The 13969-nt window shown below is 45.4% G+C and overlaps 1 protein-coding gene across 1 annotated transcript in view; it reads left to right on the top strand.

Moving 5' to 3' along the window:
* The window catches only part of TNFRSF11A (TNF receptor superfamily member 11a), a 28810-nt gene extending 15399 nt beyond the window's left edge, over positions 1-13411 (top strand). Inside the window, exons 2-10 of the mRNA XM_068396978.1 lie at positions 390-471; positions 939-1064; positions 1617-1760; positions 2872-2965; positions 3310-3404; positions 4283-4390; positions 6276-6328; positions 7940-8783; positions 13038-13411. Of these exons, the coding sequence (XP_068253079.1) occupies positions 390-471; positions 939-1064; positions 1617-1760; positions 2872-2965; positions 3310-3404; positions 4283-4390; positions 6276-6328; positions 7940-8783; positions 13038-13411 (1920 nt within the window). The remainder of the gene's footprint in view (positions 1-389; positions 472-938; positions 1065-1616; positions 1761-2871; positions 2966-3309; positions 3405-4282; positions 4391-6275; positions 6329-7939; positions 8784-13037) is intronic.
* Positions 13412-13969: the final 558 nt, after the last annotated feature.

Below are 13969 nucleotides of genomic sequence, written 5' to 3'. Positions count from 1 at the left end.
CATATCTGTGGAAGAAACTACAGAGGTCTCTCTATGACATTTTTTTTTCTTTACAATTGTTTTAAAGTCATAGATTTCAAATAATAGAGTACTGTAAGAAAGGGTTATATAGCAGGCCAAAAGTTCATGACAAATTGCAAGATTGTGTTATTTATTTATCACCTGGCTGTATTACAAGTGTCTGTGTGTACAGCATCAAGTACATATTCTTAGCATGTCTACAAAGCACCTTTGAAGTAATAAATGTTGGGTAATTTTTACTGCTTAGCTATCCAAAATGCTATACAGAAGAAAAGTTTTCCTCCTCTCTGCCAGCACTGTGACTAGGCAGGTCTGAGGCTCTCTGGGTATATTGGTTCTCATGTCCTCTCTCTCCTTCTCTGCTCCAGTTGTCACTACAGATCACTCCGCCATGCAAAAGTGAACAACACTATGAATATTCTGGACGGTGCTGCACAAAGTGTGAGCCAGGTATGTGAGCCCTGGGCTGTACCGGCTTCATAACTGACAAGCTCATTAGGAACAGCTCTGTGGGTCAGTAAGGCAGCTTGCTCTTGTGACTCAGCTAATCCATTGGCACATACCTCGCAGGTACATGATTTCAGGCTTACCAGTGCCTTCTAGTGCAGGAGTGGTCCTGCTGACCTCAGCAAAAGCCATAGCAGGTATTTTGCTGGGATAGCACTTAACCACTTCAGGAGACAGAAAGCAGCTCGATTCTCGTGCACATAGACAGGACTGCTCCCAGGCCATAAGCTTCATGGATGTTTCAGTGTCACACTAAATGGGGGTCAGACTGAGGAACAGAAAAGGGGGCAGGAAGAAATGATGTCCACATCAGTACAGCAGTGTTAGCCCAACCTGTTATTTTTCCGAAGCTTCTTAGACAGCTGGTGTGCAACTTGCAAATGACCTACTTGACCTTCTCTCATTCACAGGAAAGTATATGTCTGCTAGATGCACTGGTACTTCTGAGAGCGTATGTCAGCCGTGTGGCCCAAATGAGTATATGGATGTCTGGAATGAAGAAGATAAATGCTTACTACATAAAATATGTGACCAAGGTGGGCTGTTCATACTGAAGAACCTTTTAAACCAAATTAGTGAAGCATGAAGATGGGAAAGTGGATCTAGGGAAGTTGCTTTGTTAGGGTACCCAACACTGGAGGCTGGGCTTGCAGAAGAGCCTGGCAGAGAGGGAGGTCCCCAGACAGCAGAGATTCTGTGCTGTGCTGAGCACCGCGACCATAGTCTCCATGCTGCTGATAATGATTATCTTCACTGGGGCCATTCAATCCTGTGAGCTGGATCTTAAAGGTTGTCCTTTTGCCCAGCATACTGTGCACTCACTTCCCCTAACACGTTTGTCTCACTCTCGCAAAAGCTCTGTTTATTTTCTACAGCAGCTACAAGGAAAAGTATTGCTCAGGAGTGCAATCAGTGAGGAACCTTGTGCTGATCAAGGGTCTCCCATGCTTCTTGAAAGATAACACTTCCTCTAACATGAATGGTTTTGCATCTGGCATTCAAACAAAGAAAATCAGTAGAACAGGAGGTCTGTAAACTTAAGGCTTACTATCAGAGAGATTTTTACTCCCATCTGCTTTCTCTTTTAGGGAAAGCTTTGAGAGAAGTGAACCCAGGGAACAGCACCTTCCAGCGGCAGTGTGCTTGTACGATGGGCTACCACTGGAATGAAGACTGTGACTGCTGTCAGCGAAATACCATATGTGCTCCAGGATTCGGAGTCAAGCATCCTGGTAAGATACAGAAAGGGGAGGTAGGAAGTGTGAAATGTCCAGCTCAGGCCTACGCAATGAGGCCAGCGTCGTGTGCGTTGTGACCTTAGAGAGAATACTTTAGATTCTCAGATGACTGTCAACAGAAGATACATATGTGAGTTATTGTTACTACTGCGTATAACCCTCCCGGACTATTTGTATTTTGAAGGCTTCTGCCTCTGTAGTTTAAATAGTATCTTGGATCAAGTGACTTCTGCAAGATATCATGTGGACATGGCAATAGTCGCAAGGTGTTTGGTTCATTTCTAACGTTTGCTGAGGTGTCTGACTGTGAGTCACTAGGACACGCATTGCTCCAGTATTCAGAGAAGTGGGCCATTGGGGGTTGTTGCTGAGGTCAGATTTGAGATCAGTTATTGTCCAATGACTTTGGTTTGCCATTTTATAATGTTATAAGCAAGTTAAAAGGCATTAACACCTTTCAGGTATGTTTTAGATGACTTGTAATGTGAAGATTTATTTCAGACATTTAATTTAGTCCTAAGTTTGATTGAAAACAAAATGCAGGTGTTTTGTGGGTGGAGAATAGAGATGGTCAAGTTCAGATTTGTAATGAACACTGGGAACATCTGTGCCAAGCACAAGGAACCCCAAGAAAGCAGCACATAATAGAGTAATGCAGGATAAAATGCCGCGTGGGCCTGGAGCACAGTGGTGCTGTTTTTTCTTCAGTCTAGCAAATCCTGATACAGCATTCTGTTTACTGTGGCTTCACAGAAGTGACAATACCAGTTAGCATCACTGTCTGTGGCATAGCATTGACACAAGGAAGTTAGTGGAAGAGGAAGGACATAGTAGCTGTGTGCTATTTTACAGTAACTACAAATGGCTTCTGGTCGTTTCTCATTTTGATCATGTAGAGAAGTGCTCAGGTGAGACCAGCATACTTCTTTTCTGCTTACATGACTGTCATGGCTGCTCTAATGTAATCTAAGAGCCTTCTCTCTTCAGGGAAGCTTTCGGGGGCGGGGCTGGAGCAGGAGGATGGGGAGGATAGTCATCTTCCTCTCACTTGAAAGAAACCCACAGAAACTCATCTATGAAGTTTTTCTTCCTTTACTACACACAGTGCAACAAGACAAGGACACGATGTGTACACCATGTCCCAGAGGCTACTTTTCAAAGGTTGCTTCATCCACCGACGAGTGTAAATCCTGGACCAAGTAAGTCCCTGTATCTTGTAAAAGGACAGGGAGAAGCTTGGGAAAAGCATTTTTCAGTGGGGTGTTTCAGGCTGTCTGCAGAGCATCTCTGTTGGCTGTGCAGTGACAAAGGCATTCTCACACTGAAGCCTGACTTCTCCTTGAGGGGGAGCAAGAGAGAGCAGTAAGAACAGAACTGCTGAGCTAACACAGCTGAAAATAAAAAAGGTATCTGAGTTTCCTAAGAGGGGAGAAATGCAGGATGAATGCTGTCTGTTACAACAGAAAGTACTACTCTGCATAAGTGTAGGAGCCACAATAAGCTCCCTCTTTGAGAACCTATTCTCTTTGTGTTTCTTTTTCAGCTGCACAGCTCTAGGAGTGGCAGAAATCGTGCCAGGGACTGACAAGTCAGATGCAGTTTGCGCAGAACGGAAGATGCCTGAGCCGTCAGAAGATGGTATGTGTCCTCGTACAGATTATCTGTTAGAAAGCACCAGGGAGGAGGAGGGATGTGTTTACTAGGAGTTTTGGCTGGCTTAAAACTGCATTCCCATTGTGGATGACTCTAGGGGGAACAGCTGTAGACCAAGACAGCACTCTTGGAAAATTCCGACTTTAAAGATTACTTTAAGCCTGGCAGCTCTAGGGCCCGTGTCCACTACTAAGCAGAGCTTTACACCTCCCACTGAAACTGCATGGCAAGCAGCATTGTTCTTATCCTCATGACCTCCATCACATTTACAACACTCTCATTTTTCAGCCTGCTAATTTCCATACACACATTATCTGTACAAAGGCTACCGGCTTCTCTCCATGCTTCTTTTATAGCAATGGATACAGTCTCAGCTGAACATAGCTCTCCTTTCTTGTCTGCTGCCCATTTCCTTCTCCAGTGTGGATACGGTACCAGGCAGGCTGCTTGCCTGGCATGCAGTGATCCTACACAACCTGAGATCAAGGACAAATTTTGCCAGCTGAATTCTATAGTCTCCATGAGAGGTATGTCCCCCATCCCCTGAGGGAGAGCAAGGATAGCCCATGGGCTGCTAGCAGATTGCAAGGGGACCTTCAGAGGAGCATAACTGGATCACACCTCTCTGGGACACCAAGCCTCTGTTTTTTATGGAGGTGGCTCGGTACCAGGTACCTTCAGTAAGGCTGCTTGTCACAGAACTGCATGAGTGCTAGAGCTGTTGTCCTTATTATAGAAACTGCAAATCAAATAGGAAGGAAGAAAACCCCTATCCTGTGGAAAAGCAGGTAAATGAGCAAGGATTGTCATACTGCTGAGTACAGACTGCATGGTGATGGCACTATCATTTTTACATCCTGCAGGAACAAACAGGATCTTATACATGTTGATTGTCATCTTGTTTTTTGTGGCACTAATTGGCATTGTCACCTTCATCATATACTACAAGAATAAGGGAAAAAAGCTGACAGGTACGTGGTAGCTAATGATGTTAATGAATGTGACAACTGCATGGCTGGCTGTGCACTCTTATTTCACGGGTAACCACCAGGTTAAGAAACTCAGGAGTTGTTATTTTGGAAGTTCTGTGCTATCCCTATATCTGTCCATACATATATGCTTTAACTAGCACAAATCCAGGCTTCAAATTCCTTTCCTCTAGGCAAGGAGCATATTACACCATGCATATCACTTGGTATCCTCCTGCAGCCCTGACTTTGGGGTGACTGTCCTCGGGGCGGACGCAACCACTGGATGAATGAAGGAGGGTTGGTGCTGGGGACTTTTAGAGCAGCATGACCGCTCTGCACCACATGGCACAGCAGATCCCATAGCCAAGGGAAGCAGGGAAAGACATAGGGGGATTTCACCACCTCCTGTCTCCTTCTCCCCTTTTCCCCTGCAGCCTGCATCTGGATGGGCTAAAATATGGATTTCAAGACAAAAGTCTGATGTGCTTTTGCAAACATGATGGAGGCAATGTTTTTAGCTGAAGGCCAAATTTCTGATGAGGAAAAGAAGAAATAAATAATAGAATAAATAATAAAAGCAGAAAAATAGAAAAAGGCATACTGGATAACAGTGGGGCATTGAATATATTATAAATATGATGGAAATACCTCCAATAGTTACTCAACTCTGTGTTAAGCCCTGGATCTCCTTAGTTAAGGACATACTCCTATGATTCTGTTCATTTTTTATTTTCTTCCCTACACATGGAAAGCTTTTCCTAGTGTAGTTTTTCCATCATCTCCTTTCCCAAGCCCTAGCAATTTATGAAATGTTTTGGGAGCAGTGGAAGGGAGGACAGCAACCGTCTCTTGTAAAGCATATTTCAGCCTGTGTTTAGAAATAGGCTCCTCTGCCACACTAAACACGGGTTGTGCTAAATCTGGAATTCCTGGGATGGGCTGGAGGAAATGGTGACTCTCTTTGCCAACCAAATACTTACGATGCAAAGCAGGTTGGGGGGCGGGGGGGATGCTCTTTATTTGACATTTCTATTACCCTGCTGCTCTGCAGTGACAGTCCTTCATTGCCTTTGCGTGGTAAATCCTGCTAACGGGAGCCCCTGAGACTGGCAGGCTCAGGAATAAGCTCTGCCTACTTGGGGACTGATGGTAAATGTGCAGACTTAACATCAGAGGAACAGAGTCATTGCTGGGAACTGGCAGTGGCTACATAGCTGATCTATCTTCAGACATACAAAACCAGCACAGGCTTCACATGTACACTAGACCTGAGTCCTACAAAATCTCCTGAAAGTCTAAATAGAAAACAAGAATTGCTAACTTTTGAAGTGGCAGTCTTTACCATAAAGCATTGTTGGACTTAAAGCTTTTCCTTGGGAGATATTCCAATTAAGTGAATTTCCCCATTAAGTACACCCTGATGAAGTGGAATACGCTGTATTTGAGCCTGCCATCCTGTGGTTTCCGTGGCTTACCCTCTTCTCTCCAGGCTCCTCACTCCTGTCTGAGAATGGTCTTTGGGCCATCCATGTGACTTCTCTTGAAATAGACTGTATGGCTGCAAGCGGGTCAGTATATCGGGCCAGTCATAGCTTGGTGTGACATATGACCAGGAAAGAAACCCCATTTGATGTGGAACACAGTTTAACCGTGGTCTATTTTAGGAGCTTGGAAACATTTGTTCCATAGAAATATATTCCTGTTCCAGTTACAATGAATCCTCAGCTAGACCAACACTGGGACACTTGAACAGTCAGTAAAAACAGTCTTGCTGCCTTTCATTTAATATGATATTGTGGATTGTGAATGACTGTGGGTGTTTAGGTCTGTGGCTAACTTCAGTGCCTGCTACACGTTACAGCTACTCTTTTTGTTTTCCTTACAGCAGATCTACAGAATTGGGCTAACGAAGTGTGCAGCCAAATAAAAGGAACAAAGGTAAAGTCAAAGACACTAACATTTTCTCTGTTTTATGTTCTCCTCTCAGCATTCCTGACACCCTTCCTGAAGCAGATTCCACATTAATTTTTGGCTAGGAAGCACGTTTTAAGTTCCTCAAAAAATGCTCACAGCTTTGGCTTTTTCAGTCTGGTTTTCTGTAAATGTGAGGCGTATGAAATCACCATTCTCAAATAGCTTCTGAACCTGCTCTCTGGTTTCAGCCAGTTTTAACAGTGGTAAAAGTCTCTGTGATGATTAAATACTTATGAGGAGAAAGGTAAACATGAGCCCACCAGTTGCTGAACACCTCAGACTCTGCTTAGGAGAGAGCCTTTCTAAATCCCAAGAGCAGGAAAAACTTCAGTTGAGTTTGCGCCTTTTTACATGCCAGAGTCCTCACAGGGGAGAAACCTGGATTTGGGGCAACACCAAGAATGCCAGACATGCAAGGCATTAAGCACAGAGCCATCAGATGAAGGGAACTGGCTGTGAGACCCCTTAATACTAATACTTGCAGAAATCCCTCTTGTCCATTCAGCTGTGAAAAAAGGAGCAGCACCAGATCCCATGCTTGAAATACACAGATGGGGGCACAGGTTCAAGTTCATGTGCACTGCCTGCTTCACACCATCGATGTGGACTAAGGTGTCCCTACCACCTCATCTAGGAGCTCTGTCTAGCTTAGCTTAGGTGTCAAAAGACTCGAATTCCATTGCTGCCAAAAAAAAAATCCAAATCCACCTTTTTGAGCAGGCAGTTCCTCTTTTGTCTCATAAGTGTTCGTGGCATTGGCAGCTGCTCAGATCCTCCGGGACAGAGGAGTGAATCAACAGCAATTAGTGGCTGGCAGCATTTGCACTCTCTCCTCCATCCTGGAAGATCTGAACAGATGCTTGAAATGAAAGGTAGCAGTTCCCAAATACCCATCATTACAGCACAACTTGCATGAACTGAAGGGAACCCTTGGAGTATTTCCCAACCCTTTTTTGTGGAGCTGCAAGCAAAATTATAGCTTTACGTTTACAGCTACTGGCAACGTGATGTCATGGGCCTTTGCATTTGTTGTCCTAACATTTTCCAGGTTAAAGCAACCTTGTCCGTGTGACTTTTTCTAGCTTGTCTTGGGCCTCCGAATCAACCCAGTTTCTTTCTTCAATCTTTACTGTTAATAAAGCTTCTACTCCCAGTAAGGCCTTCACAGGTCAACAGCCCTTCAGACACAGATGATTCGGGGGGTTTTCAAACCTTATAAGCAGCTAGGTAGGCCTTGCTGATGGTCCATAAGGAACAGCAGAATCCAATGACTCTTCTAGATTTGTTAACTCTCAAGTGCCTTCTTGAGAACTAGGAATAGTTATCTCCCAAAATTAAATGTTATTGACCCCAGGCCACCAGATTTTTTCTAAACACTCGCTGAGCCCAGCATCACCGGTCACAGTTTCACAGCAGAACAGAATTACACTTCAAGACTCAAATATAGTGGTGCTGCTCAACCTCAGCAGCTCCACACCAACAAAGAACGGAGATCTGCCTTTTCCTTCTTAATCTAGAAAATAACCTTCTGCTGATCTATTTATTAAACATGTTTTTACTTTGAATTTCTTTCAGGAGCCCCCCAGAGATGTATTTGTTACCGTGAACACCACAAATGTTGCTGTCCCCCAGACATCTGAGGGCACGTGTCTCCTGGGCCCCGCTGGCTCTCCTGCCCCTGGAAACTCATGCTGCACCAGCAGTCACACTCCTTGCAGGAACGGGAGCCTCGGCATGGCACCGTGCGAGGTGGGAGGGAGCCTCCAAGAGTTTTCTGTGGTAACTGAGACTGATGATGACCGTTTCCCACCAGTTCCCACAGAAGATGAATACACGGATAAGGATCTCAATACCACTGACTATTTATCTTTACTGAGTCGGACTGCCAGTAAAACCGTGTCGTCATTTTCAGAACCAATGGAGGCAGGGGAGAATGACAGCTTAAATCAGTACTTTTCAGGGATTGGGAGCACAGAGGATGTATCGGTCTCTCCGGGCTCTCACCCTTCCTCCAACATGGATGGGGCACACACTGCCACAGACAAACTTCTTCAGAAATCTCGCCAATGTGCCCACAGTTGCCTGAAGGAAACAGACAACAAAGACACAGATCGTTTTGCCACAAACTATGACTCAGAGAAGATCTGTGTGAGGTGTGGCATTTCATACAGGGAATCTCCCAGAAAGTGGAGCAAACCCTGTTGTGCTGCGTCTGACAGTGCCTCCACCTCCCCAGAAACTGGATCCTACGCACAGTGTACCTGTGGCTTGAATTTTCTCTCTGCTGGTCAGAGCACTCTAGCAAGTGATCATGGTACAGAAGATGCATCTTCGGATAGTACCAACATAAAGTACCAGAACACAAACAGAAGCACTTCAGGGACAAACAGCAGCACTTCAGACCTCCCTCCAGCATCTGGTAAGCCCATTAGGCTTGACATGTACACAGTCGTATAGGATTATTCTCTGTTCTAGCTCAGTATTATTCAGAGGGTCTGATTTAGGAGAAGGAGAGAAGAATAAAATGATGCCTTTTCACTTAGTTGCCCTGAAGCTAATCTGAAAAACAAAACTGAAATAGTAAGGCCATTTGGTTTGTAGTGAATTCTGCAAATAGTATGAGTACTGTGAGGGACCACTGTCCTGCCCTGATCTAACCAGCAATGCAGAACCCATCTTCTGGCTGTCACTGCAAAGGCCAGGCAATTCTGTTACTGAAGTATTTTGGTGATAGCAGGTGTGTGTATTGGAGAAAACTTAAGAGGAGGAGAGTATTGGGACCTAGGGGATGAGTCAAGAAAGGATGCATAACGCTCAGACAGACGATTTTCCATTCAACAGTCTGCATGCACATTTTTGCCATTAGGTTTAAGTCCAGTTACATTTACATGGCTGTCAGTTAAACTCCAGCTGGAGCTGTAACCTGGTGGCCACGACTGGGTCTAAGAGATTATGTTCCATTTTCTGCTTTTAGCTCTTTCTCTTTGTTTTAATTTCCTAGGATACAAGCGTTCACCTAAAAATAATTTCATACAGGCATTGTTTCTCCATACACAAGTGCTCTGTACCCTAAACACCTCTGAAACACTGTCACCAATCTACTAATTGACTACCAATTTACTAATTGAGTAAATATATCAAAATTGTCAAATGAAAGCAGGGAAAAAAATCACTGAAGCAAAACTAGCAGAAGGGAAGTTATGAGCCTTTTCTGGATGAAGCCTTCCTCCCTCAGAATTTTTTTCAGTATAAAAGTCTGCCATCTGCCTCTCGTGTTATTAGTCATTTTAGATTGTAATCTCTTAAAGTCAGATGCTCTGTTTTTATTTATGTCGACACACTGCCAAGTGTAATGAGACCTTAGTTTTGACTGGGACAGCAGTCGTAAGCAGTTGCCCTTCTTTAAAACCATGTCGTGCCTTGAAGTTTCTTACAGAGGCATTCTTGTCAGTCTGCCAAAGCCCAAAAAGCAACGCTTCTGAAGGCCCTTCCCATCTCAACACACCATGTGGGAATCTGAAAGTGCATAGCCTCCATCTTTCTAAGAGCAGATACTCTTTCTGCTGCTTCAGTTTCCTGAAATCCTGACACAGTTTCGCTGCCTGATCTGTACAAAACTCAGCAGTAGTAAAGAGGACACAGATTATCTGTTTTTGTTGTTGTTGGAAGGTGACTCTGAGGTACAACTGAAAGTCAAGTCATATTTGGCACTGCAGAAGTACTGCTTTTCTTTCTAAATCTGACACGAAGAGGAAGAGAAAATATTAAGGGACAAGAGGGCAAACACGAGAGTTTGGATTTAAGCGATGTGCTAGAAAGTGCCGTCTTAGATCTGCAGCACAATTCTTTATATGGGATTTGAATTGCGTCTGTGCCTTCGGGTACGTACGTGCTGCAGTGCCATCTGGTGAAACCTGAGCGCAGATACAGCCTTCCTAATTTGCCATTTTTTAGGCAGGACTGCCAGCAGGTACTGGCTGAGCTGTGGGCAGTATGAGAGCGTGGGTTAGTTAATCTGTAGGTAACATGGCTTGCTGGCAGAGGTTTCTTTCTGTCCGCAGAATGGCCAGGCCCCACTGGCAACACCTGGTTGCACAAGGAGTGAGACAGGGCTTTAGCAGTGGGTTCCACACTGAAGCACCCCAGCTGCGCAGGGGCTGCATGTGAGGCTGCAACAGCATGCGTCATTTTGCTGGGCCTTGTGAAACGCCCAGATGGAATAAACGTGCATGCAAAATCACTTTCTGTAAATCTTCTCAAAGCAACTGAAGCCACCAGGCTTCGCACGCAGTCATACTAAGAAACAACACTACAAAAGAGGGGGGGATGAAAAATAGGAAGAAAAAGGCCATGGGTAATTCCATGAAGTTTTGGGTTTGGTTCCCTAACACTCAAAATGACAACAGAAATTTCAGACTCTGTCCCTCCTGTGAAACAACCCTAGAGGGCCAAAGTAAATCTCTGGACAGGTGCCACTGACAGGGGTCACCACCAGAGACAGAGGTAAGCCTTCAAGCGCTCTGTCAAACCCCCCAAGCCTGGAGGCAAGTCAGCACATGAAGCATCGGTTCATGACCACCTCAAGTCACGTGTAGGGCTACAGCATAAAGCATGAGTGCAGGAAGATTTAGATTTAGGTGACTTACGATTAGGAATGGTCACTTCCAGATCTCAAACCAGCCCACTTTGGCAGCAACAAACAGTTCTTACCACCTAGAGGCCATTAGAGGGCTCGGAGAAAATTCATTGCCTACATTGTTCCAGTTCTTAACAGTTGGACTTGATGATCTTAAAGGTCCTTTCCAACCAAAAGGATTCTATGATTCTTAGTGAGTAATTACCACAAAAATTAATCTGTCATTGTAATTAATATCATCAGGTAGTCTGAAGAGATCAAAAGGCTGAAACATTGCAGAGAACGATGCCTTCACTTATTCTCTGAAGGTGTCCCTTATACTTTCCAGGTTGGAAGCACATCTCTTAGTGCAGTCCAGGAAGCTCTTGTGTCCATTTTCTGTGCTTTTTGGGCCTCAAATATCCTTTTGTTTCAGCATGGTGTCTTCAGAAAGGAGTGAAGATTTGCCAGCCACATTCAATTAAACATTATAACTGAGTTAATCTGCTTTTTTTTTTTCCCTTCCCACTGTCACATATATTTCTAAATTCTTGATCTCGTACTGAGCACTGGTAAACTTTTCCACAGTACCTTTTGCTAGTGACAGGCAATCAGTATAAAGGCAAACAGTTATTTTTTAACTCCTGTTATGCCTAACAGTTGTGTTGATGGCAAACAGTCAAACCGAATTGAACACAGGGGAAGCAACCAGCAGGGAAAAAAAACTCCCTCAGAGAAAACCCTTATTGACACCTTGTGTTAATCAACAACACTTGGAAAGAAAGCAAAGGCTAACAATGCAGTGATTTAGCTAAAATAAATTGGATTGCTTGAGGGGGGCCATTAGAGAGACGCTCAAGTGCTACCCAGACTCAGTTATGAGCAGGCACAGGTCCTAACTCAGCACAGCTGGAGCCCAGTGTCCATTCCTGATGTGTAAATATCACCTGTGGCCACTAGAAAAACAGCATTTCTCTGGGCTGGGCCATACTTAGCTGCAATGAAAATGGGAACATCTCAAGTGTTGAGGAACGTAAAGAGGAAAGGCACAAAGTGTCTAAAAGGTGTCAGATCAGTCTGCAAGTAATGATTAAGTGAAGCACAGCAGGAAAAACATTTCTTGGGAAGAGTGTTCATAGGCTAGGAAGACTTTTTTTTTTTTTTACTTGGTTGCTTCAGTTTGTTTAATTTTCAACTCGAACAAGTTTGTTAGTTTGTAGTTGAAAGTTTGCTCTCAGTTATTTTCTTTCTGCTCTGAGGAAAGTTTTTTAATTCCCAGAGCCCGTTCCTGCTGTCACTTGAGTCAGCAACCCAGTCCTTGCATGGCAGATTGAATTTATACTGAAAAATCTCTAACTGCAGGCAGACTGACTGAAACTGTAACTCCATTAGGTTGCTATAATATAGACTCTGACTCTTCACTGGAGTCAGCATATATCCAGGTAAATCCATGAGGGCACTAGGTGAGCACCAGAGTGTACCTACACGGAGGACCAGGACAATACAAGATAATCATATAAGCTCTGTGTCATTTGGACACTGAGTGACTGTATGGTCTGATGTTAAATCTTTCAGTATTTATTCAATACGCCTGCTGCCTAGCCCACACGGTAGGATTGATTGTTTACCAAGAACAAAAAAAAACCCAATGTGATGCCTGGGACTTCAAAAAAAAAATCTCATAGTTAGAAATAATAATCATTTCCTCACAAACCGTAGGCAGAGGCAGTTTGGCCACAGCTCGTACATCATGGGGAGCATGAGATTGTCGCGCTCTCTCTTGCTTCCCGGAGTGTGATCGAGAGAGAAAATGTTTCCAAGCCTTCCAGACAGGCTCCCTGTGGATGACAGGCTTCGTCCTGAGAAGGCAGAAATGGAAATAATGAAAAGGTCCAGTGGAAGGCATTGATTAGAAGAGCATCCCCATGTCACAGGGAAAAAATAATGGAACAAGAGTAAAGCCACCACAGCAGATTAAGTTCACTGCGTAAAGCATCCATCTCGTGACGGGAAAATATTAATCATGTGTGTCTTCTTTTCTCCCCCCTTCTTCCCCAGGAAATGTGACTGGAAACAGTAACTCCACCTTTATCTCAAGTGGACAAGTAATGAATTTCAAGGGCGACATCATTGTTGTCTACCTTAGCCAAAACTCCCAGGAGGGGGCAATGGCCTCGGGGCCGAGCGAGGAGAACGTGGGCAGCCCCGTGCAGGAGGAAAACCTCAGCCGCTGCGAGACTTTTGCTGGCAACACCCAGCACTACAAGGAGAAGTGTGCTGAGCTGCAGGGCACCTGCCTGGGGAGCGGCGGGCCGCGGTGGACCACCGGCCCCCTGGCACAGGAGCGGGGCCCGTCCCGCCGCAGCCAGCCCTCGCAGCCCGTGCAGGAGGAGGGGAAGATGGGACACTTCTCGGAGAAAGTGTTGAACTGAGGCGAGACAGTGTCCTTGCTGCGGGCCAGGGCGCCCACGGGCAGCCCGTGAGGGGTTATGGGGCTGCTGCGGGGCTGCTGAAATCCCGGGTGTCGCGACAGATTCGGAGACTGTTGCTGCCCCGGTGTCTCCCAGAAAATTTTACAGCTGGAAAGGACCCTTGTGGCTCAGGTGCCGGTGGTGGTGCTCTCGCTGAGGAGGTTACTGGTGGGGACAGGCACACACGCGAAGCCAGGCGTACTGCCCCCATTGCAGAAGCAGTGGCAGGGCTCTCTCCTCTCCCTCGCGGGGCGGCGGGCTCCCCGCCTGCCCCCTGCTCCCTGGCAAGCGGCAAAGGAGAGTTGAGGAGTTCCTTTGGGCCAGGCACTTTGCAAGGAGGAGAGCAGCGTTGCTGGCCGGGTGCGCAGGGTGGTCCTGGAGAGGGGACAACATGGCAGAAGACTGCACTGAAAGGGGCCCCTGAGCTCCACCTCAGGGTTTTCTTTTTGCAACTAAGCTGCACCCATTTTGCTGGGTCTTGGGCCTCCTTGATGCCTCTCGTGGTGGAAGGAAGCAGCG

The sequence above is a fragment of the Nyctibius grandis genome, chromosome 3 (genome assembly GCF_013368605.1).
Source record: "Nyctibius grandis isolate bNycGra1 chromosome 3, bNycGra1.pri, whole genome shotgun sequence".
Taxonomy (NCBI): Eukaryota; Metazoa; Chordata; class Aves; order Nyctibiiformes; family Nyctibiidae; genus Nyctibius; species Nyctibius grandis.
Note: the sequence above shows the minus strand (reverse complement) of the source record. Positions and strands in the feature narration are given on the sequence as shown.